General features: G+C 38.7%; 1 protein-coding gene across 13 annotated transcripts in view; it reads left to right on the forward strand.

The window, feature by feature from the left end:
• Positions 1 to 25,951, forward strand: part of ATL2 (atlastin GTPase 2) — an 86,061-nt gene that overhangs the window by 43,483 nt on the left and 16,627 nt on the right. For 11 of the 13 annotated variants that reach the window (XR_678049.2, XM_009442310.5, XM_054678348.2 and 8 more), the window contains 7 exons: positions 15,824 to 15,958; positions 16,205 to 16,309; positions 19,520 to 19,570; positions 20,190 to 20,246; positions 21,594 to 21,686; positions 24,388 to 24,526; positions 25,326 to 25,453. Coding sequence is in view for 12 of the 13 variants with exons in the window: in XM_009442310.5 (XP_009440585.1) it covers positions 15,824 to 15,958; positions 16,205 to 16,309; positions 19,520 to 19,570; positions 20,190 to 20,246; positions 21,594 to 21,686; positions 24,388 to 24,526; positions 25,326 to 25,453 (708 nt within the window). In the remaining variant the exon portion in view is untranslated. Of the gene's footprint in view, positions 1 to 15,823; positions 15,959 to 16,204; positions 17,612 to 19,519; positions 19,571 to 20,189; positions 20,247 to 21,593; positions 21,687 to 24,387; positions 24,527 to 25,325; positions 25,454 to 25,951 lie in introns of all 13 variants that reach the window. The other 2 variants (XM_063789989.1, XM_063789988.1) reach the window with 1 other exon arrangement.

Raw genomic sequence — 25,951 nt, forward strand, 5'->3', positions numbered from 1 at the left:
TTGCCAGATTTAATGTAGAAGTTTAGCTTATTTAATTATATTTATTATATAAATGTTATATATTATAAAATATATATTATAAATAATATATATTATATATTATAAATAATATATAATATATATTATATAATATATAAATATTGAATATAAATTATAACTATAATATTGAATATTATTATTGAAACTATAGAACTTATGTAACAAAATGCTGATAATTTGAATTTTATATTATTATTTTTGCCAATGTGAGAAGCAGGCAAACTTTGACCAGATTTTTTTGTTTGTTTGTTTGAGATGGAGTTTTGTTCATGTTGCCCAGGCTGGAGTGCAATGGCGCGATCTTGGCTCACCGCAACCTCCGCCTCCCAGGTTCAAGCAATTCTCCTGCCACAGCCTCCTGAGTAGCTGAGATTACAGGCATGCACCACTATGCCCGGCTAATTTTGTATTTTTAGTAGAGATGGGGTTTCTCCATGTTGAGGCTGGTCTTGAACTCCTGGCCTCAGGTGATCCGCCCACCTCAGCCTCCCAAAGTGCTGGGATTACAGGCGTGAGCCACCGCGCCCGGCCTTGACCAGATTTTTAAGAGTCAATAAGGAAATAAAAATTGTGCGCTGCTGCTGCTTATTATTATTACCTGAATATAAGATAAGGGGATTGGGCTGGGCTCGGAGGCTCATGCCTGTAATCCCAGCACTTTAGGAGGCCGAGGCAAGTCGACTGCTTGAGGCCAGGTGTTCAAGACCGGCTGGCCAACATGGTGAAGCACCGTCTCTACCAAAAACAGAAAAATTAGCCGGGGGTGGTGGCAGGTGCCTGTAATCTCAGCTACTCAGGAGGCTGAGGCAGGAGAACCTCTTGAACCCTGGAGGCAGAGGTTGCAGTGAGCTGAGACCATGCCACTGTATTCCAGCCTGGGTGACAGAGTGAGACTCTGTCTCAAAAAAAAAAAAAAAAAAAAGAGGATTGGATACAGAGGTTATGTGGACTATCTTCCTCTTAGCATATTGGGGTCCCTGCTGCTGAGACTTTGATTTTGGAATCAAAACTAAGTTTTAATTCTTCCCTATGCAGGTTTTAAATTGGATTAGATTTGAGTCAGAAAAACTTCATCAAATGTTACCAAAGCTAGAGGAATCAGAAATAAATGAGATGGAAGTGTTTACAATATTGTTTGAAGTCCTTATTGCAGTATTTTAGGAGAGACTTTGTTGGTTACATTCCTGAACCTGTTGCCTGAAAATACTCTGTCCTTTGCAGCTTTTCCAGCTTTAAGCCCCAAATGTATGTATTGCCTCTTTCGCAGTATCATAAATATTATGGCACCCCTATCATCACATATTTCCATTTTGGATTTGAGAGAACATAAATTACAGATCTTTTTTCATTAGTTTGGAATTAGTTTGGAACAAAGAGTTTGCTTTGTTCCAGTAGGTTACATTAACTGTTTCTAAAGTAACTGGTTTTATTTAGGCTATTTATTGAAAAATACCTCAAGCAACAAACTGTTACTCATAAACACTGACTACTCAACCACCAGCTTTAGAACATTTAGGGAGTTAAGCCATCTTGTATAATATAAGTTCCTTTTGTGTTAATACTAACTGTTTTTGGAGGAGACTTTTTTTTTAAGGCAATTAACTCCCTACCTCCTTCCCTCACTCTGCCAGGACAAATTTTGCTATTCAGCTTGTACATTTTTTAAAAAATTATTTTAACTTTTTTAGAGATAGCGTCTCACTCTGTTGCCCAGGCTGGAGTGAAGAGGCACAATCACAGCTCACTGCAGCCTCGAACTCCTGGGCTCAGGTGATCGACCCTGAAGGGCCTCACTTTTTAGCCCAACTTGGTCTCGAACTCCTGGGCTCAAGCAGTCCTCCTGTTTTGGCTTCCCAAAGTGCTGGGATTGTAGGTGTAAGCCACTGTGCATGGCCCAGCTTATAAATTTTAGTTCAGAATTTCTTTTCTTTCTCTTTTTCTTTTTCTTTTGAGACCAAGTCTCACTCTGTTGCCCAGGCTGTCCTTGAACTCCTGGTCTCAAGCAGTCCTCCTGCCTCAGCCTCCCAAGTAGCTGGGACTTATAAGGCATGTGCCATTGAGCCTGGCTTCAGAATTTCTTTGTTCTCACAAATTTCTTTCCTTTAATAGGATACATTTTCTGTAGGTTGGAGAATGTATACCATAATTCTTTCATCAAGAAGCAAGTTCAAGCCATAAGATTTATGTCACATTGTACTAGTATATGGACAGTCAATAGAAACTTGAGTGGGCCATTCATTCTTCCCTGGACTCTGGTAGTGTTATACAAGTGGGTTTTGTGTGACTAGGAGTCTTTGTTGAACTTGTACACTAAAGGTATTTGATTTTTTGTTTTTCCTTTAACAGTGTTACTGAGATATAATTTACTTACCATATAAGTCATTCACTTAAAGTGTGCAGTTCAGTGGTTTTTAGTATATTCAGAGTTGTGCAACTATTACCCCAATTAATTTAAAAATGTTTCCATTGGCGGGGCATGGTGGCTCGTGCCTGTAATCCCAGAACTCTGGGAGGCCGAGGTGGGAGGATTGCTTGAGCCCAGGAGTTTGAGACCAGTCTGGGCAACATAGGGAGACTCCATCTCTACAAAAATCAAAAAATTAGCCGAGCGTGGTGGTGTATATCTGTAGTTCCAGCTACACAGGAGGCTAAGGCAGGAGGATGTCTTGAGCCCAGGAGGTTGAGGTTACAGTGAGCCCTGATTGTGCTGTTGCACTCCAGTCTGGGAGAGAGCAAGTCACAGTCTCAAAAAGAAACAAAGTTTCCATCATCTCAAAATGAATCCCTGTAACAGCCCTTTGGCTGTTACCCCCAGATCCTTTCTCCAAACCGTCAACCTGAAGGAACCGCTAATCTATTTTCTGTCTCTGTGGACATTCATGTAAGTGGAATCTTAAAAAATATGGTCTTTTGTGACTGGCTTCACTTAGCATAATGTTTTCAGGGTTCATCCATATTATAGCATGTATCAGTACTTTTTATGGCTGAATAATATTCTCTTGTATGGATATACCACACTTTATCCATTCATCAGTTAATGGACAGTTGGTTTGTTTGCAATTTTATGACTATTAGGAATAATGCTATAATCATATTAATATATAATGTTAATTACATAAAATATATTTATATATGTATATGTTATAATAATGATGTGAAAGAGGGTTCTTCCTTCATTTTTTGGTTATGTATCTATTTGTCCCAGCACCATTTTCGGAAAGACTTTTCAACACTTCCGCTATTGAATGCTCTTGATACCTTATTGAAAACCAGTCGATTATAGATATATGAATTTATTTCTTGACTCTCAGTTCTATTCCATTGATCTATGTACATGTTCTATATATTTTTTTTTTTTTTGAGATGGAGTCTTGCTCTATTGCCCAGGCTGGAGTGCAGTGGTGCGATCTTGGCTTACTGCAACGACCTCTGCCTCCTGGGTTCAAGCAGTTCTCCTGCCTCAGCCTTCCAAGTAGCTGGGACTACAGGCATGCGCTGCCATGCCTGGCTAATTTTTTTTTTTTGAGACAGAGTCTCGCTCTGTTGCTAGGCTGGAGTGCAGTGGTTCAATCTCAGCTCACTGCAACCTCTGCCTCCCGGGTTTAAGTGATTCTCCTGCCTCCGCCTCCTGAGTAGCTGGGACTACAGGTGTGCGCCACCATGCCCAGCTACTTTTTGTATTTTTAGTAGAGATCGAGTTTTACCATCGAGTTGGCCAGGATGGTCTCCATCTCTTGACCTCGTGATCCGCCCACCTCGGCCTCCCGAAGTGCTGGGATTACAGGCATCAGCCACCACACCTAGCCAGTTTTTTTTTGTATGTTAGTAGAGACAGGGTTTCACTGTGTTGCCCAGGTTTGTCTCGAACTCCTGCGCTCAGGCAATCTGCCCGCCTCCCAAAGTGTTAGGATTACAGGCGTGAGCCACCACGCCCGGCCATGTCTTGTTCTCATACCAGTATCACGCTGTCTTCACTACTGTTGCTTTGTAGTAAATTTTGAAGTGAGGAAGTGAGTCCCATTTTGTTCTTTTTCAAGATTGTTTGGCTATTTTGGGTTCCTTGCAATCCCATATGAATTTTAGAATTAGCTTCTCAGTTTCTACAAGAAGTTAGCTGGGATTCTATCAGTGATTGGTTGAATCTGAAAGATCAATTTGGGAAATACTACTGTGTTAACAATATTAAGTCTAACAGTCCATGAATATGGGATATTTTTCCATTTATTTAGATCCAAAAATTTTTTTATAGTTTTTGAGTATAAGTTTTGCACTTTTCTTCAATTTATTCCTTTTGTTGATGTTACTATGAATGGAATTGCTTTCTTAATTTCATTTTTGAATTGTTCATGCAAGTGTATAGTTCATATACTTGACTTGCATATTGATCTTGTATCCTTGAAACAAATACTGAATTTGTTCATTAGTTCCAATAATTTTTTTAGTGGATTCCTTCGAGTTTTCTATATACAACATCATGTCATCTGCAAATGATGATTGTTTTACTTCTTTCTTTCTTACCTGGGAACCTTTTATTTCTGTGTCTTGGCTGATGGTCCCAGCTAGAACCTCCGGTAGTATTGAGTACAAGTGATAAATAATGAATATCCTTGTCTGTTTTCTAACCTAGTTTCTAGAAAGCACCTGGTTTCTCACTACTATGTTAGCTGTAGGATTTTTTGTAGATTTTTTTTTTTAATTGAAGTTTTTCTTTATTCCTAGTGTGCTGGGAGTTTTTTTTTTTTTTTAAATCCTGAATGAATGTTGGATTTTGTCAAATAGTTTTCCTGTATTTATTGATATTATCATGTGTTTTTTTTTCTTTCTTTTCTTTTTTGAGACAGTCTTGTTCTGTCACCCAGGCTGGAGTGCAGTGGCACAATCTCGGCTCACTGCAACCTCTGCCTCCTGGGTTTAAGCGATTCTCCTGCCTCAGCCTCCACAGTAGCTGGGATTACAGGTGCGTACCACCGTGCCTGGCTAATTTTTGTATTTTTAGTAGAGATGGGGTTTTGCCATGTTGGCCAGCCTGGTCTTGAACTCCTGACCTCAGGTATTCTGCCCGACTTGGCCTCCCAAAGTGTTGGGATTACAGGTGTGAGCCACCATGCCCAGCTGATTTTTTTTCTTTAGACTATTGTTATGATGGATTACATTTATTGACTTTAAGTTGTTGAGCCAGCCTTGCATTCCTGGAGTAAATCCCACTTGATCATGGTGTGTAATTCTTTTTGTACATTGTTAGATTTGATTTGCTAATATTTTGTCAAGGATTTTTGCATTTATATTCATGATATATACTGGTCTGCAGTTTTCCTTTATTTGTAGTATCTTTGTCTGGTTTTGGTATTAGGGTAATACTTTGAATTAATTAGGAAGTATTCCCTCTGCTTATTTGTAGAGAACTGCTACCATTTCTTCCTTAAATGCTTGGTAGAGTTTTCTAGTGAAGTCAGTTGGGCTTTTGGAAGGTTATTTATTGATTTTTTTTTTTTTTTTTTTTTTTTTTTTTTGGAGATGGAGCCTTGCTCTGTCTCCTAGGGTGCAGTGGCATGATCTTGGCTTACTGCACCCTCTGCCTCCCGAGTTCCAGTGATTCTCCTGCCTCAATCTCCTGGGTAGCTGGGATTACAGGCGCCCACCACCATGCCTGGCTAATTTTTGTATTTTTAGTAGAGATGGGGGTTTCACCATGTTGGCCAGGCTGGTCTTGAACTCCTGACCTCAGGTGATCTGCCCATCTCTGCCTCCCAAAGTGTTGGGATTACAGGCATGAGCTACCGCGCCTGGCCTTTTTTTTTTTTTTTTAAATAGATGATCTAGTTCTCCTTGTGTGAGTTTGGTAGTTTGTTTCTTTCCAAGAATTGCTCCATTTCAACTAAGTTACTAACTTTGTGGGCATAGAGTTCTTAGTATTCTTTTATTTTTTTAATGTTCAAGGAATTAGTAATGAAGATTCTTCTTTGAATTCTGATACTAGTTTGTCTTATCTTTTTTCTCCCCTCTCTCTTCAATCAATTATATTGATCTTTTTGAAGGATCAGTTTTTTGTTTCACTGATTTGTTTTTTCTGTTGTGATTTTCTGTTTTCTTGTTTCAATTTCATCAGTTCTTCCTCTGATTTTATTCATCTTACTTTAGGTTTATATTGCTCTTCTTTTCCAGTTACCTGAGATGGCAGCTTAGAGTATTGGTTTTAGATCTTTTTTTCTTTCCTACTGTATGCATCTAATGCTATAAATTCTCTAATCATGGTTTTTGCTGCATTTCATATATTTTAATAGGTTGTATTTTCATTTTCATTTAGTTCAATATATTTTAAAATTTGTATTGAGATTTCCTTGACTCCTCTGTCATTTTGAGGTGAGTTGTTTTAAACTCCAACTATTTGGGGAGTTTTCCAGCTGTGTTTCTGTTACTGATTTCTAGTAATAGTTTAATTCTGTTGTGGTATGAGAGCATACTTTGTATTATCTATCCCTTAAAATTTTTAAAGGTGTATTTTAAGGCTGAGGATATGGTCTACGTTGGTGAATGTTCTTTGTGAGTTTGAGAAGAGTATGTATTGTGCTGTTGTTGGATGAAATATTCTATAATGTCAGATCCATTTGATTGTTGATGCCTTTCAGCTCGACTATGTTATTGGTTTTCTACTTGCTGGGTGTGTCACTACCTATAAAGAGGTGTGAGGTCTCCCAGTATAATAGTGGATTTGTCTGTTACTCTTTGGAGTTCAATTTTTGCTTCACATATTTTGGTGTAATGCAACTCTTAATCTTTGTTCAGAAGTGGTTTTTATGTTTCCTTATTTTGAAAACTGCTTTGTCTGTAATTAACATAGCTATTCTAGCTTTCTTTTGATTAGTGTTGGCATGGTATGTTTTTCCCATACCTTTACTTCTAACCTGTGTCTGTCTTTGTAAAGTGGAGTTTTTAAAATAGATAGCATATAGTTGGCTCTATTTTTTAAAAACCCACTGTGACAGTTTCTTTTTTTGAGACAGAATCTTACTCTGTCACCCAGGCTGGAGTGCGGTGGCGCAATCTCGGCTCACTGCAACCTCCGCCTCTCTGATTCAAATGATTCTTCTGCCTTAGCCTCCTCAGTAGCTGGGATTACAGGCACCCGCCACCACGCCCCGCTAAGTTTTGTATTTTGAATAGAGATGGGGTTTCCCCATGTTGGCCAGACTGATCTCGAACTCCTGACCTCAGGTGATCCACCCACCTCTGCCTCCCAAAGTGCTGGGATTACAGACGTGCGCTGTGCTCGGCCGACAGTTTCTTTTAATTGGTGTATTTAGGTCATTCATATCTAAAGTGATTGTTGATATGTAGCTGCCATGCTTATAATTGTTTTCTGGTGTTTTGTTTTTTTTGTACTTTTTTTTTTATCTTCCCCTCTTTTTCTGCCTTCTCCAATTTTAATTGAACATTTTACTTGATTGTGTTTTCTGTACTCTCTTAATATATCTGTTAAACGTGTTTTTTGGTGGCTGCCTGGAGTTTGCAATATACATTTACAACTAAGCTAAGTCCACTTTCAGATATTATACTGCTTCATGGATAGTGCAGTTACCTTAGCGTATTACTAATTCCTCCCTCCTTTTATACATTGCTGTCATTTGTTTCCCTTATCTGTATACTATAACCACCTAAAAGATTTTATTTTACCTTATTATCCTTCTCTGATACTCTTTCTCTCTTTATGTAGATTTGAGTTTCTGACCTATATCATTTTCCTTTTTGCTGACGTATTGGCGACAACATTCCTTGGTTTTTGGCTAAGAAAGTCTTTACTTCTTTTGTAGGATAACTTTACTGGATACGGAATTCTAGATTGGTGGGTTTTTTTTTTCTTTTTTCCAGCTTTGTCAACATTTCACCCTGTTTCCTTCCTGCTTGCATGATTTTTGTTTTGCTTTGTTTTTTGAGATGGAGCCTCGATCTGTCGCCCAGGCTGGAGTGCAGTGGTGCGATCTTGGCTCACTGCAACCTCCGCCTTCTGGGTTCAAGTGATTCTCCTGCCTCAGCCTCCCAAGTAGCTGGGACTACAGGTGTGTGCCACCACGCCCGGCTAATTTTTGTATTTTTAGTATAGATGGGGTTTTGCTGTATTGACCAGGGTGGTCTCGAACTCCAGACCTCAAGTGATCCCCCTGCCTCGGCCTCCCCGAGTGCTGGGATTATAGCCATGAGTCACTGCTCCCAGCTGCTTGCATGATTTGTAATGGGAAGTCCAGTGTAATTCTTATCTTTGTTCCTCTGTAGGTAAAAGTGTTTTGTTCCTGGCTTCTTTCAAGATTTTCTTTTTGTGTTACTTTACAGCTAGGCTATAATATATACCTAGTGTGTATTTTTTTGGTATTTATCCTGCTTGGTGTTCTGTCCTCTTCCTGGATCAATTTCCTATTTTATAATTCTGAAATGTATCATATCTGAGTCTGGTTCTGTTGTTTGCCTTGTCTTTTCAGTCGATTTTTTTCTTGCCTTTTGGCATGGCTTGTAATTTTTTGCTGAAAGCCAGACATGAAGTATCAGGTAATAAAGACTGAAGATTTAGGCTTTTATTATGAGGTTATATGTTAATCTAGTTGGGAGATGGGCTATGTTTAACGTGTTTTGTAGCTGCAGGTCCTAGAGGCTTCAGTTTCTCCTTATTCTCTCACTGTCTTTGGGGTTTCCCAAGAACTTTTATTGAACTCAAAATCTGTGTCTTGCAGCTTTTTTATTTGTAATCCACTGTCATTATATTGGAGCATTGTTGATGAGGTGGTAAAGTGTAGGAGAGCAGAAGCATCATATGCCACCTTATGGTTAAATCTTAGTTTTATTTTTATTCTTTTTTGAGACACAGTCTCCTTATGTTGCCCAGGCTGGTCTGGAACTCCTGAGCTCAGTCTCCTGAATAGCTGAGGCTACAGGCAGACACCACTGCACCTGGCTTCTTAGTTTTTTAGTGGGCCCGAGTCCTGGTCTGTGACCCTCTTTTTTTTTTTTTTTTTAAACAAACAAACAAACAAACAAACAAAACCTTAAACTAGACAGGAAGCCTAGATGGGGCAGGAGTTGGCTAATTGCTCCTCCCTAGGGTCAGATAAAGCTCTGGTAAAGTAGTTTTCTCAGGAGGGCAGGCTTTTGTTGTGGGGACTGGTGTGTGTGTGTGTGTGTGTGTGTGTGTGTGTGTGTATGTACTGGTGTGTGTGTAGATAGTGGTTACTTTCCCAGAGTGAACTTAAAAAGTGTTACTTCCCCTCCCCTTGTCAGTCATGAGGGAAACTTTCTTCCGTAATTACTTTGAGAATTTTGTGGAGTTCTTTGAGATAATATTCAGGAAAGTGGGGTGTTTTCTTAGACTGAGCCTCTAGGGTTTTTAGTGCTTAAACTAGTTCAGTCTCAGCTTCTGATAATTCATTCAAATTGCCATTTAAGTGTTCCTACCAGTTGCTGCAGCAGTTGCTGGAAAGCTGACCTCAACTCCTGATCCTTTGTGTTAGTTTGTCTCTTGTGATTTTGCAGGGATGGTTTGACCTGTGATCTCAATTCTTTGATCTAAGAAAGGAGAGTTTATTGATTTTTCAGTTTGCTAAGCATTTTTCTTGTTGTAAAGATAGGTCTGATGACTTCTAAACTTTTTACATGAGAAAGCTGACACTGGAAGTCCAATGGAAGACTCTAAAGTCAAATCTCAGTTTAATTACGAGACGTGTCTGCCCCTTCCGTTTTGTTAGCCCTCAAGGGCAACTTTTTTTTAAATTGTGGTAAGATATACATAACATAAAATTTACCTCTTTAACCATTTGTAAGTGTACACTTCAGTGGCACTAAGTCTGTTCACATTGTTGTGTAGCCATTGCCACTATCCATCTCCAGAACTACTTCATCTTCCCCAGCTGAAGCTCTGTGCCCATTAAACACTAACTCCCCATTTCTCTCCCCAATCCCCTGGCATCCACCATTGTACTTTCTGTCCCTATGAATTTGACTAAGCACCTCATATGAGTAGAATCATAGAATATTTGTCCTTTTGTGTGTGGCCTATTTCATTTAGCATAGTGTCTTCAAGGTCAAAGACACCTTTTGAGCAGAACCTTTTATCAAAATATGTTAAATTCCTCTTCAGCATGTACCTAAGTTGTTAGAGTTGTCCTTTTTCTGGGCTCATGACGTGGGTCAGTCATAATTTCATTGATTTGTCCAGCCCCAGACGGGAAGAGTTGGGCATGGGGTAGGAATGGGGTTGGATAAGATGTTAGACAGTTTTAAACTGTTTTAAAGTTAAATGTTTTATAATTAGTTCCAGGACTTGCAGCGTATTCCCACATATTCAAATGAAAATAGTAAATATAATTGGTGGTTAGAATGTGTACAGTATTTATTCTGTCTATCAGTTTGGGTGCTGAGTGTTCATAACCTGTCTCCTGAATAGGTACTAGTTTTATACAGATGAAGATTTTCATTTGTGGTGGTGTGGGGAATGTCATGCAACTAGGGAGGATCTCGCTTATTATTGTAGCACTACTTGGGTTTTTTTTTTTTGAGACTGAGTTTCGCTTTTGTTGCCCAGGCTGGAGTGCAATGGCGCGATCTTGGCTCATCGCAACCTCCGCCTCCTGGGTTCAAGCGATTCTCCTGCCTCAGCCTCCCGAGTAGCTGAGATTACAGGCATGCGCCACCATGCCCGGCTAATTTTTTTGTATTTTTAGTAGAGACGGGGTTTCTCCATGTTGGTCAGGCTGGTCTCAAACTCCCAGCCTCAGGTGATCCGCCCGCCTCGGCCTCCCAAAGTGCTGGGATTACAGGCGTGAGCCACCGCACCGGCCCACTTGGATCTTAATTTCATTCTTTTTATTCCTTTTACTCCCAGTTGTGATGATTTATGGCTTTTGTATGAACCTTTATTCTTCCAGCCTATCCATTGTGAAAGGGAGTCAGCTTGCCAGCAGTCAGGAGCGGGTGTGCTCTGATACATGTAGGCCTGGCAGGACAACCAACCCTTTGATCACTTGAGCCCAGGAGGTCGAGGACAGTGAGCTATGATCGTGCCATTGCTCTCCAGCTTGGGTGATAGAGCAAGACCCTGTCTGTCTGTCTGTCTGTCTCTTTTTCTTTCTCTCTGTCTAACTAAATAAATAAGTGGTTACATAGTTGTTTCACTTTGTTGCTAGGGAGTATACCTTTCCTTTGGTAAAATATGAATTTGTTTCTTACTGTTTAGAATAGGTAAGGTTTCTTAATTGCTGATAATTATATTATGTAGAACGTCTTTTTGGCAAGGGCTGTATTTATTCACTATTTGATTATACTTAAACTTCAGGCTGGGCATGGTGGCTCATGCTTGTAATCCCAGCACTTTGAGAGGCTGAGGTGCTGAGGTGGGAGGATTGCTTGAGCTCAAGAGTTCAAGACCAGCCTGGGCAACATAGCAAGTGAGACCCCATCTCAAAAAAAAAAAAAAAAAACAAAAAAACTTCTGGTGATTTCAGATTGCCTTTTGCAGTTGAGATTTATTCTATAAATACTTCTTTTTTTCCTATTTACTTTATATTCCTGGTGGAGTAGGATTACTTTTGCATTTCTGAGTTTTGAGGCTTTTGTCTCCATAGTAGTAAATAGTATCAGATTAGTGTTTTTGAGTTTTTAGGTTTGCTTTTAGTAAATTATCACAGCAAATAGGGTCTGTTATCAGCAAGGCTGCCTTTAGCTCCCACTAAAATTCTCTTTGTGGGCAGGAATGTTTATTCTTGTTCACTGCTGTATCCCTAGAAAAATGGCTGGCACATGGTAGTGGTTCCACAAATATTTAATGAATGAATGACTGTATTTTATGAAAGCTGTCAGTGTTCACTATGTTAGAGAAATTATACACTTTTACAAGTTTTGAAGAATCTGATTAGTTCTCTGATTTATTTTTTCATCTTTGTTGTTGTTGTTAAATAGAGGCAGGGTCTCTCACTCTCATCCAGGCTGGAGTGTGGTGGCGTCATCATAGCTCACTGCAGCCTTGAACTTCTGGGCTCAAGTGATCCTCCTGCCTTGGTCTCCCAAAGTGCTGGAATTACAGGTGTAGCCACCACACTCAGCTTCTTTCATCCTTTTGCTGACTAATCAGTTTAGTATTTTTTTAAACATTTCCGTTACAAGGTAACTTAGGAAGAGATGATACATAGTAGATTTTTATGAGACACCAATTCTTTCTAAAGTTTCTTTGGAAGAGGGGGCTGGCAAACATACAAGCCTATGATTTCAGTCATCTATACTTATAAAAATTTATTTTTACTGTCTTTTTATGATTGTATTGTTTCTAGGAATAATAACAAAGATCATATTTCTTCTGGAATTATTACCCATGCTCAAAAGGGAGTACATTGAAGCTTATAAGTAAACTTTTTTGTTTGTTTAAAAAATACTTAGAGTACCTACTACAAGCCAGGCACACTTCTCTGTGATGGGAATACTTGTAAGAATGAAACAAACAAAACTTTTGTGAAACTTACCTTCTTGTAGAGGAGATAGAAATAAGTAAAATGTAGAGTAAAACCAGAGTTCTCTTAGAGGAATTATTTGTGTAGGCTGTAACTTTTACGAATAATAAATTCATTAAGTACCAGATTTTTTTTTTTTTTGACATTGTGGGGGAATGAGATTCTCCATGTCAGAACTTACAACAGTGCAAGGCACTTTGATAGGAGCAGTTTGGTGAACAAAGATGATTCTTTATAGCCTTTACTCTCAAGAGACTCACAAAAAAACTGCAAAACCATATAAAGGTAACTCCATATAAATGGTAACTTTTTTTGGTATGGTAGAATCAGGAAGATGTGTGTTGAGATCTATGGGGAGTATCAGGAGCACAGACAAGAAGAGTAAATTAAAGATGGATTGTTATCAGCCTGGGCAATGTGGCGAAACCCCCTCTCTACAAAAAATACAAAAATCAGCCAGGTGTGGTGGTGTGCACCTGCAGTCCCAGCTACTTAGGAGGCTGAGGTAGGAGGATCCCTTGAGTCCGGGAGGATGAGGCTTCATTGAGTTCTGATTGTGCCACTGCTCTCCAGCCTGGGTGACAGAGTGAGACCCTGTCTCAAAAAAAGAAAAAAAAAAAGAAAAAGAAAAAGAAAAAAGGATTGTTATGCAGCAGATCTCCAGATGGTCTTATTGGTAGTGCGGAGCCACAGATGACTTTTCAGCAGGACAGTGGCACGATTACATTTCTTGTGAACATTCAGTGACTATGGAAAAATGGGTTAGAGGATAGAGCAGGAGTTGCGTAGAGACCCATATGAAGTATCCAAATATGTAGTCAAGGGGTAGGATCACCAGTTTTACTTGTCTGGGGAGTGTCAAAATAATCTGATTCCTGTGAAGGGTGCCTCCTGAAACACAAGTCCATCATATATACTGTGAATGAAATTGTCTCAGGTGGCAGCCCCTTCTGACCAGCATAGATGAGGTCTTTAAGTTGTAGGTATTGAAAACTGAAGAAAAAGAAATGAATCCAAGAGAAGTTTGTAATTGATAGGATTGGTGGCCTACTGGGGATGGGAGTTTTGTGGAATAATAATAATTAAAGATGGTTTGAAGTTTAAGGCTATGTTAGGTGATGGTCTGAATGATACTGTCTTTTTGTTTTGTTTTGTTTTGTTTGAGAGAGAGTCTCTCTCTGTTGCCCAGGCTGGAGCGCAGTGGTGCGATCTCAGCTCACTGCAACCTCCACCTCCCACAACCCACCTGAAACCCGGGTTCAAGCGATTCTCCTCCCTCAGTCTCCCAAGTAGCTGGGATTACAGGCATGTGCCGCCACGCCTGGCTAATTTTTTTTTTTTTTTTTTGTCATTTTGGTAGAGAGGGGGTTTCACCAAGGCCAGGCTGGTCTTGAACTCCTAGCCTCAAGTGATCCACCCGCCTCAGCCTCTCAAAGTGCTGGGATTACAGGCGTGAGCCACTGTGCCTGGCTGACACTGTTTTGTTTTTGTTTTTGTTTTTGCCACTGTGTGTCTGCTTTTCATAAATTGCTTCATCCCTCATTGGTCCTGTCTTAACCATCTCTGCACTCCTAATTCACGCTTTGTAATTTGTTTTAGACTAGATATCCAAGCTTATTAGAAGTATTTCTGAAACAAAGGCGTTTTTCCTGTGGGGTACATTGAGTAAAGGCTATGTGGGCTTTAAGTATACTAAAGTATAGGGATCTTGACGTCTGTCAAAGGTACTCATTTATTATGTCCCACATTTAATTTTCTAGAAAAATTACCTTATATGTTAACTTTTGTATTATTTCATAATAACAATTTAGCCCTGTGGTTCTAGTTAAAAACTTTTATTATGGAAAATTTTAAACATACCCTAAAATAAAGAGAATTGTATAATGAACTCCAATGTATCTGTCAACATTTTGCTGGTCTTGTTTTATCTGTTCTCTTTTTTCCTTACCTCCCGGAATATTTTAAAGCAAATGCCAGGCATATCCTTTCACTGCAGATACTTGAGTATCTAATAGATAAGGACTCTTTTTTTTCCTAACCATAGTATCATTAGCACACCAAACAATCTTCCTTACCCTAATTTAACACCATCTAATGAGATAACCAGTTTGGGTTCATATTTTCCTGTTGGTTTAAAAAAGACGTTTTAAATAGTTGGTTTGTTTAAATCAGGCTCCAAACAAGTCTTGGGGTTATTTTTTAAATTGATTTTTTTCGTTTTTGTTTTTGAGACGGAGTTTCGCTCTTTTGGCCAGGCTGGAGTGCAGTGGCGCGATCTCTGCTCACTGCAACCTCTGCCCACGGGTTCAAGTGATTCTCTTGCCTGAGCCTCCTGAGTAGCTGGGATTACAGGCATATGCCACAAGACCCGGCTAATTTTTGTATTTTTAGTAGAGATGGAGTTTCGCCATGTTGGCCAGGCTGGTGTCGAACTCCTGACCTCAGGTGAGCCACCTTCCTCGTCCTCCCAAAGTGCTAGGGTTACAGGCATGAGCCACTGCACCCAGCCTAAAATTGATTATTTTTTAAAGAGGAAATGAAGGCAGTATGAAAACTTAGTGTAAGCTATTCTGAGAAAGCAGTGCTGTTTTGACAGTCATTCTACCTGGAACTTAGTTTTGCTTATCTGTGTAACATGTTAAAATAATTGGTGCCGAGTTTTTTATGATTTTTAACATTTTAGGAAATCTTTCTCTCTCTCTCTCTTTTTTTTTTTTTTTTTGTTTTTGAGGCAGGATCTCACTCTGTCACCCAGGCTGGAGTATAGTGGCACAATCTCAGCTCACTGTAGCCTCAACCTCCCAGGTTCAGGTGATCCTCCTACCTCAGCCTGCTGAGTAGCCGGGACTACAGGAGTGTGCCGCCACGCCTGGCTAATTTTTGTACTTTTTGTAAAGATGGGGTTTTGCCACGTTGGCCAGGCTGGTCTCAAACTCCTGGCCTCAAGTGATATGCCCACTTCAGCCTCCCAAAGTGCTGGGATTACAGGCATGAGCTGTCATGCCCAGCCAGGATATCTTTCAGAAAAGGGGGAAAGTGAGTATGACCCCACTTATTTAGAAGCCTAGAGAGTAGTAGTGTGAGCTGATTTGAGAAGATTCAAGTTTGGAGGAGACTACGTCTCTATAAGAAAAAGAATCCCACATGGGATTTAAGGACTGCTTTGTAACTGCTTGTTTGTTAAACAGTGTTTTTTTATCTTTCCGGGTTTAGCTTCCCCATCTGTAAAATAAAGAATGGGTGATTTTTTGGTTTCTTTTATTTCTTGTGTTTTATTTTACATTTATCCTTGACTTTAACAGGATTCTCAAAGTTGGATTGGTGGAAACAATGAACCATTGACAGGCTTTACATGGCGAGGTGGCTGTGAAAGAGAAACAACAGGCATACAAGTTTGGAATGAAGTATTTGTGATTGACAGACCTAATGGAACTAAAGTAAAATTCTGTTTATACTTTTCTACCCTGTATTCTTTCTTGGGCTATTTTCCAGTATTAAAAATCAAAACAACACAGAACTATTAATGTTTGATAACTTTAACATACGGATTATTATGTCAAATGTATGAGATATAAGTACTTTTCTTGATTTAATTACTGCTTTTCAAATTTATCATTTGATTTTTTTTTATAGTCATTTTTGGCAACTCTTTTACTAAATATTTTAAACTCTCAAATTCCTAGGTTGCTGTGCTGCTTATGGATACCCAGGGTGCCTTTGATAGCCAGTCAACTATCAAAGACTGTGCAACGGTGTTTGCTCTGAGCACTATGACTAGCTCTGTCCAGGTGAGACACAAGATTAAGTGGTGCGATCAGTTCACGTAATCATTTGGCCCCTCTTTTATTTTTCTTTTTTGAGACAGAGTTTCACTCTTGTTGCCCAGGCTGGAGTACAGTGGCGTGATCTCGGCTCACTGCAACCTCTGCCTCCTGGGTTCATTCTCCTAACCCGAGTAGCTGGGATTACAGGCCCCCGCCACCATGCCCAGCTAATTTTTTGTATTTTTAGTAGAGACGGGTTTCACCATGTTGGCCAGGCTGGTCTCGAACTCCTGACCTCAGGTGACCCGCCCACCTCGGCCTCCCCAAGTGCTGGGATTACAGGTGTGAGCCACTGAGCCCGGCATTTGCCCCTCTTGAAAATGCCTTTTTAATTTTTTTTGAGATGGATTCTCACTATGTTGCCCAGGTTGGAGTGCAGTAGCTATTCATGGGTGTGATCATGCACACTCTAGCTTTTGGGCTGAAGTGATCCTCCTGCCTCAGCCTCCTGAGTAGCTGAGACTGTCAGCATATGCCACCTTGTGCTGGCAAAATGCCTTTTGATTGAAGGGAAAAAAAAGAAAGCTATTTACATTTTTTGAGAGCTATTTACATTTCTCATTGGTTATTTACATTTCCATGCATGGTTTTCTGGCTTACGATGTGAAATTTTGTACTTTGGATAGTTACAAAGGATGCAATAAACCAACAACCAGTCTCTTTAGTTTTTCATTATGGAATATATACTTTTTTTTTTTTTTCAAAGGAAAAGATATCACATGTTATCTGTAATTGAAATCAGTTAGATGGCTACCAGACACAGTAATATGGAGAGTATATTTTTGTTTTTTTGGCTAAAACAAACAAAAAACCCAGGTAATTAAGCTTAGAAGTCTAGTTTTTTATTCTGTATCTATGACAAGTGGTACTCAGTTATTTGAACTGAAGGAGATAAAAGCAGAATAATTACTTAATGTTTAATTTAGGAAACCCAGACAAGGCTTATGTAATAATAAACTGAGGATTTTTAGCACCTTCATTTAGGAAGGGATAAAATCCCTTCTCTTTTTCACTTATATTCAAATTGTGTTTGGTGTTCTATCCGTTTCTAGTTTCTTCAGGCTAGGCCATTTCTTTTCTGTATAATTTAGATGGATTGGACTGAATTAAACTACCACATGTCATTTGGTATTTCTTTACTTTTTCTTTTCTGAGATCATCTGTGGCTGATACATCTCTGAAAAATGAATTATTGAAGTATGGCGGTTAGGCCCAGCTGGTGATGGTGTATCAAGAAGTATATTTGCAAATATTTTTTAAAAATGGGTATGTGATCCTCCCAAGATAAGAAATTGTTCTTATCAATGGTAGATCATAGGTGATGCTGTCACAGTGTCTTGGATTTTTTTATGCTTTCCAGTAATGTCTGGAACATATGACTCGTCTCTCTAAGCTCCCATTTTCCTCCTTCCTCAGTTTGAAGTACCTAGCCATCAGAGTGGAAAGAAGGTTGGCTGTTAACATGAGCTAAAAGAAGAATACTCTGCAGCTTGGCTTCAGTTTATTATAGGGTTGGGATATTTGTCATTACCCACTAAGTGACGCTGGTGGGGACCCTCTAAGTCTCTTTTTTTCTCTGATCTTGCAAGATGGCACAACTGTGATTCCCTTGAAGCAAGCAGAAGCCCCTCAGGTTAGCTGGCTCTAGAGGGAGTTCTTGAGTTCTCTGTCCTAAAACTTATCCCTTAGTCTTTTTTTGTTTATTTATTCAACTTTTTGATAGTAAGAGACCTGGTTTTAGACAGCCACTTAAAGCTGTGTAGCCACTTTGTTGTCTGTAAAATGAGTTTTACTCATCTTGCCTATCTTGGATGTGGTTGTTGTGTGCAGTCAGAAATGAGAGCTAAATGAGATAATGCATATGAAAGTGCTTTGTAAAGTATAAATAACCAAGAAGATTAAGATTATGATTATTTTCTTCCTTGCCTTTGGGTGGGGGGGTAGTTGTCTTTCCTTATGTAAGATATCTGGCTGATAGATAAATGATAATTTGATCTTCTTGTCATTTATTCCTTCAACAAATACATAACATACTGAGCACCTGTTACATACAAGACAGTATGCTAAGTACTAATGATCTAAGTTAAATAAATCTCTTTCTCTGTTTGCTGTTTGCAACCTGGCCCTGACAATGAAAGGATCCAGACCTATTTTCTAAAAGCAAAGGCCCACATAGGTTGGTCATGGTGTCAGGGTTTATGTTAAAATCTAAAGTTTAATCACCTCAGTCATCAATTACTTTTTAAATCCTTGTTTGGAATTAGTAGCTAAGAATATCATTTTAGGTTTGCTGGCCTAAATTGACTATATTCTTGACCTCCAAGTGGTTTAGCCAGAGTATCACTTATTTGCTCTTAGAACAGATTGTTCTCTCTTTGGAGTCACCCTGGTTCCTAAGATGTAAGTTATTTCTTAGCAGAGGTGATACTTGTTGATGGCCACTTTTCTCCTGTGGCAGTGTAGATTACCGTCTAAAGATCTGTCTTAGAATTAATGGATGAAAATCTCCGTTTCCTGAGGATACTTAGACCCTCCTTTATCAACTCTAGTCTCCTCCAAAAAATTCTGGAAAGGGCAAGAGTGCCACCTACTGTTATTTTTATTAGCTTCCACAGGCCAGTAAAATTGTCATGTTGAGTGTAAGTAAAAACTGATGAGTAAGTAAACTGAGGAGTGTGAGTAAAAAGAGAACCACACTAGAGTCAGTGGTAGTGGAGGTACCCCTGAGTAACTGTATACTCTGATTGTACCAGGGAGGAATTTATCTTTGTAAACTGTTGCCCCTTATATTCACTAATGTAGAAAAATGATGGTGGAAATAACCTACGCTCTTTAAAAAATGATCGTATCTTAACATTAAAGAGCTTAGAGAAGGAGTACAAGAAACCTACTAGATACCACACTTGTTTTTCTACCACTTTTAGGCCATGAATATACATATATTCATGTTTTTTGCATATTTTACCACCACTGCTTCTTCCTTAATATTCTATCTTGACTATTGTTAGGAAAAAAGAGAAAATCCTTTTCACATGTCAGTTGTCAAGATAGTAGTTAAATGATTCCTTTGCGCTGAGGTACAAAATAACCTTTTTTCCACAAGTAAAGTTATACAGAAGCTGGGTATTCAGAACAAAACACTAATAAAAAACAAAATAAATTTTGTTTTAACAGGTATATAATCTGTCTCAGAATATTCAAGAAGATGATCTTCAACATTTGCAAGTACGTATTTCTTTTTTTAATTTTTATTTTTTGAGATGGAGTTTCGCTCTTGTTCCCCAGACTAGAGTACGGTGGCACAATCTTGGTTCACTGCAACCTCCCCCTCCCAAGTTCAAGGGTTTCTCCTACCTCAGCCTCCCAAGTAGCTGGCATTACAGGCATGTGCCACTATGCCTGGCTAATTTTGTATTTTTAGTGGAGATGAAGTTTCACCATGTTGGTCAGGCTGGTCTTGAACTTCTAACCTTGGGTGATCCACCCGCTTCAGCCTCCCAAAGTGCTGGGATTACCCGGCGTGAGCCGCTGCACCCAGCTGCAAGCACATATTTCTTAAAGAAAATGTGCCAACTATTGAAATTTAATTCTCACTTTATTATGAATTTACACTTGGAAGCCTATAATACTGGTAACACGATTCAATGTTATATGGGTTTAAACTGGTGTATGACTTCTTAACTGGAAGAAATTTTGTACATACCTAGCGTGTTAGAAAATTAAATGTTTGGCTTTGAAATGATTTTAAAGGTTCTGGTACCTGGAGCTTTGGTGTGGAACAGGTTTACACATGTCTTCTTTCAATCTCTTTAGAGGCATTATTTTAACTAACTCTATTTAATAGTTATTTACAGAGTATGGAAGACTTGCGATGGAAGAAATCTACCAGAAACCATTTCAGGTAAAAAAGTTATTCTAACATTTTAAAGATTAGCCTATGAGAAGTTGTGAAGCCACCTCAGTTTGTAATTTTGGAGACACCAGGATATTACAATAGACTCATCGCTAGCAACAGATTCAGTGCAATCGAAACTAACCTTTGGTAGTGTCATCATCAGCATACTTACCAGTAATAGGCTAACAGGATAAATAGAATAAATGAATCTAGGCTAATTCTTAATGTTTTCACTTAGATTAAGGGGAGTAATGTTTCTCTTAATAGATGTTATTCTAAACTTAAGACAATAGGAAATATATGACAGTCATGCCATTTTTTTTTATACGTGATAACTACAGAATGTTACAGGTTTCTTTTTTGTGGTTTACTACAAGTTGAAATTAGTTCTGTTACTCTTTATTTTGGTTTCATATAGAAAAGTTCCAGATAGTTTATTTTTTGAAGCAAGTGTAATTTGTAAGTTGCCATTAATACTGTTTGGTGAGCTGCAGTTACAGTAGGAGAGCATGACTCTACCATGTTTGCTCCTAAGTGTGTGAAGCCTTTCCAGTATGACAGCATTGCTACTGATTGTTAATCTTAATGGGTTTACATTGATTCTGCCTCACTCTTGTCTGGCTAGTATGGTCACTTTTATTAAGTAGTTGAGCAGATTATGCCTTCATTTTTGGATATATAGGTGAAATATACCCTATTTGGCCTATATCAGTTTTTTCTGAACTGGGATAATTTTGCCACCCAAGGGGACATTTGCTAATGTCTGGAGATGGTTTTGGTTGTCACAGTTTTGTGGGGGAGCTTAGCGCCACTTGGTATCTAGCATATAGAGGCCAGAAATATGGTTCAACGTTCTACAATACACAGGACAGCCACACACAACTAAGAATTAACTGACCCAAAATGTCAGCAGTTGAGAAATCTAACCCTATATGAGTAAAAACATCCTCTGTGAGTGAAAATGTCCTTATTGACACCAGATCTATAATCAGTCTAGATAGCCATCTAGAATTAGTTGGTCTTGTAGTTACACAACCATGATTTAAAATTATGATCCGTGTGTCCTGATACACCCATTTTTCATTTTTAAAGTCCTGTATTATTGCTTGTGGTGACTCTTTCTTTATATTTAGTGAAGTTCTTCAGTGGTGGCGATTGCTTGGTATAGGGCCTGGGAATGTTGTTTAAGTGGGTCCTTGATATAACCATGACCAGTACTGACCATTTGGTTACTATAACTTTTGATAAGGATTGTTGAGGAGAGTAAGAGGGGCTTCAATTGTTAAGAGTTGTGATTTTTTCGTAAATTTTCTTTATTGTAAAATAAACAATTTTTATTTTTTCTGTGTATAGACATTAATGTTTTTGATTCGAGATTGGAGCTATCCTTATGAACATTCATATGGTTTGGAAGGTGGAAAGCAATTTCTTGAAAAGAGATTACAGGTAAGACCCTAATGCTTAAAGAGGAGAACATAAGCACCAAGCTAGGCAAACGGGTGGGCTGTCCGGACTGCTGGTCACATTACCAGTATTTACGTGTCGTTGGAATAAAGTATTCTAGGTTAGCCCAAGTGACTCTGTTTGTAATTGATGAAAAGTAAAGTGGTTGCATTCCTACCAAAGAAGACAGTGCCCTTGAATCAGAATTAAGGATCATGATCCTTTATTCCTAAAGGTAGCCCCCCATGGAAGTACTTGTGTATTAGTCTGTTCTCACACAGCATAAAGAACTACTTGAGACTGGGTAATTTATGAAGAAAAGAGGTTTAATTGACTCACAGTTCCACAGGCTTAACAGGAAGCATGACTGGGAGGCCTCAGGAAACTTACAATCATGGCGGATGGTGAAGGGGAAAGCAAGCACCTTCTTTTTTTTTTTTTTTTTTAAGACAGTCTCACACTATTGCCTGGGCTGGAGTGCAATGGCACAATCTTGGCTCACTGCAACCTCCGCTTCCCGGGTTCAAGCGATTCTCCTGCCTCAGCCTCCCGTAGCTGGGATTACAGGCGCCCGCCACCACGCCTGGCATATTTTTTGTATTTTTTAGCAGAGATGGGGTTTCACCATGTTGGCCAGGCTGGTCTTGAACTCCTGACCTTGTGATCGGCCTACCTCGGCCTCCCAAAGTGCTGGGATTACAGGCATGAGCCACCGCACCCAGCCAGCAAGCACCTTCTTCACAAGATGGCAGGAGAGAGAGAGAGAGTGAAGGGGGAAGTGCCACATACTTTTTAACAACCAGATCTCGTGATAACTCACTCACTGTTAAAAGAACAGCAAGGGGGAATTCTGCTCCCATGAATCACCTCCAACCAGGCCCCTCCCCCGACACATGGGCATTACAATTTGAGATGAGATTTGGGTGGGGACATAGAGCCAAACCATATCAGTTTGGGAAACCCGCAGGTCAGATACTTACAGGCTACCCATCTCACACACACAAAGGATACATAAAGACCCCTTTATTCATAAGTAGGAGGGTGCTGTCTTTCATTGATAAGATTTTATTTGTCTATGGTAGTGATGCATTTGGTTTCTCAACCGCATTAAAGACTTGGGGTATGATATAATTTTCTTTTAGTTTTAAAATGAGATGAAAACCAATTCAACATTCTTAGATTATTTGAAAGGCATTTCCAGACCCCACTTTTGGAAGTAATTTGAGTCATCAGCATTTTCTGTTTCTGGTTTGTTCAGAAGAAATTAACACAAAGCACAATAGACATACTAACTAAACTCAGAATTATGTAACTCAAAGACAAGAAGGTTTTTTAACTTTTTATTGAAATGTTATACATATATTCAGAAAATTGCTCAAATCATAAGTGTGTAGCTTGATGAATTTGTAAAAAATGAACATAGCCATTTAGCCAGCACCTAGAAGCACCCACCTCCATACACCAACCTTCCCCCAAAACCCTCTACCACTATCCTGACTTCTCACAGGCTTTGTTTTTGTACTTTATATGGATGGAATCACATGCAGAATGTATTTGAGTCTAGCTTTTTTTTACCCAATATTATGTTTCTGAGGTTAATCCATGTTGCATATAGTTTAATTTATTTATTCTCATTGCTGTATAGTATCTATTGAATGAATAGACAACAGTTTTTCCATTCTGCTGTTGATGGGAGATTTAGGTAGTTTCCAGGTTTTAATTATAAATAGCGCATATTTTGTTAAAATTGTTTTCCAGAAGAGTGTTTAGGAGACTGTGTGAGTTATATTGGGATAAATGAGTAATTATCTAAAATTTTTCTAAGTTTAAGATTTTTTTCCCCCTAACACATGGCAGTTTCCCTTCTCAAAATTCTGGTAACCAGCATAAATCATAAATAATCATGTAGAGAGGGACCTGAAATTCTAACACATTTCTGAGGTCTTTGTACTGCACTGTAATTTTTTTTATCTTAGCTTTTACTTTGCTCAGGGGCTAAACTTTTTATTTGTAGGCAAATTTATACTTTTTTTTGTCTTGTTCTGTTTTGTTGCTGTTGTAAGTACTTTAAAGGTAAATTCTTAATTTATTTACTGGTGTATAAGTCACAGCCATAATTTGTTATTTGGTTATTAGATACTGTGATTAAGTACCTTATTTGTAGTTTTTCCTGTTCCAGGCAGCTTACTTGGGAAAAACATCTTTTGTGGTTTAAGAAAATGTGGGGTTGGCTGGGTGCGGTGGCTCATGCCTGTAATCCCAGCCCTTTGGGAGGCCGAGGCGGGTGGATCACCTGAGGTTGGAAGTTCAAGATCAGCCTGACCAACCCTGTCTCTACTAAAAATACAAAATTAGCCGGGCATGGTGGTGCACGCCTGTAATCCCAGCTACTCGGGAGGCTGAGGCAGGAGAATCACTTGAACCTGGGAGGCGGAGGTTGCGGTGAGCCGAGATTGCACCATTGCACTCCAGCCTGGGCAACAAGAGCGAAACTCTGTCTTTTAAAAAAAAAAAAAAAAAAAGTGGGGTCTTAACAAAGTGGTCAGAAATGGGCCTTCGTAATTTTTTGTATTGTCAAAAAAGACTCCTTAGGAGTACCATCTGAGTTAAGTGTGCATAGTGTGCATGCGAGTCTGTGTGCGTTTTCTTTAAAAAAATTTTCTTTCTGCTGTTTACAATTTCACCTGTCTCTCTCCGCCCTCAGGTAAAACAAAATCAACATGAAGAGCTTCAGAATGTAAGGAAGCACATACACAATTGTTTCTCAAATCTTGGTTGCTTCCTTTTGCCACATCCTGGTCTTAAAGTTGCAACTAATCCTAGTTTTGATGGGAGATTGAAAGGTGGGAATTACCATTCTTGCTAAAATCTGAACTTATTTATTAGAGGTGGAAAGTTTTTTAAGAAAATACATGACGCCTTAAATGTCCTGTCTTATACTGGAGAATGTTTGGATGCATTGTTCATGTTGTGGTTATAATGCTCTGTGTTGTTTCTCTAGCATTCCATTGATTTGTTTGCAGCTGTCTAGCATATTGATTAACCTATTTTATAATGTCTGTTGCTCAGCACTGATGTCCTGAAAATTCTGAAGGCTGAGAGCATTTCTTTTCAATTGATTGCAGTCTGCTAAAAGGCTTTATCATTTTATTATATTGATGAAATCAGATAGAAGTGTCTGTTTCAGGAGTGATAGTACAGTTTATGTATGTTGTAGGATTATTTTGAGTGTGTTGGCAAAACATTTGGGGATTGACAAAACTTTTACAGTATGGCTGGTAAAACAAAATGTAGTAAAATTTAATACAATTTTATGAATTGTTTGCCTCTTGAAAAGGACATTTTCGTTAATACTAAATGTGAAATTTGTCTTGGTAGTCCACAAATTTATTGATGTTTTATTTGTTATTTGAACTGGCAGTGTTACTAGGGGGTTGGGGAAAATGGGCTAGTAGAGTAAGGGGGATTATATTTTTTCCTATGAGATATGGCATGTTGGATGAGCTTTTTTTAAAAAAATGAACCCGCTTCAGTAATAGATACTATGTATTCTTATTTCATAAAACAGAATTTTATGAAATCGTACCAGTGGGGACCTAATTTTTTTTGGACTAATATGTTGCTCAATTTTTTGTTTTCTAGATATTGATGAAGACTTTAAACGAGAGCTTCGAAATCTGGTTCCATTGCTGCTTGCCCCTGAAAATTTGGTAGAAAAAGAGATAAGTGGATCTAAAGTCACTTGTAGAGATCTTGTAGAATATTTTAAGGTAGGTGAGCTCTTAAACAGCTTTGTCTAAGATAGAAATGTAGTTGACTTAAAACTCATCTGTATGTATAAGAAATTCCTTGTCTTTATTTTAAAACAAAAAAGAGTAAGATTTGTAATTTATCTTTCTGCCTTGAATTAGATGTATCTGTATTTAAGGATATTTAAAAGATTATAGCAGATTTCTGTCTCCTAGACAGTGGTTTAATTTATTTACAGAATTATCTTACTTTTTCTCCATCTCAGATATGGAGAGAACAAGCCATTCATCATACTCTAATACTACTCTGTCATTAGTGAATGATAATAGGAATGGAAAGCATAATTTTACATCCTAAGTTCTCACAAAAACACTCCCTCAGAGTTCTGAGGACTTGATAAGAACAGCTGAAAGTATTTATATTGGTTCAAGTAAAGTACTCTTAGGTTTTTTTTTTTCCCCTCTGTTCTTCTCTAGTCTTTATGTTCTTCTCTAGTCTTTATAGCTTGCCTGCCAGAA

The sequence above is a fragment of the Pan troglodytes genome, chromosome 12, assembly GCF_028858775.2.
Source record: "Pan troglodytes isolate AG18354 chromosome 12, NHGRI_mPanTro3-v2.0_pri, whole genome shotgun sequence".
NCBI lineage: Eukaryota > Metazoa > Chordata > Mammalia > Primates > Hominidae > Pan > Pan troglodytes.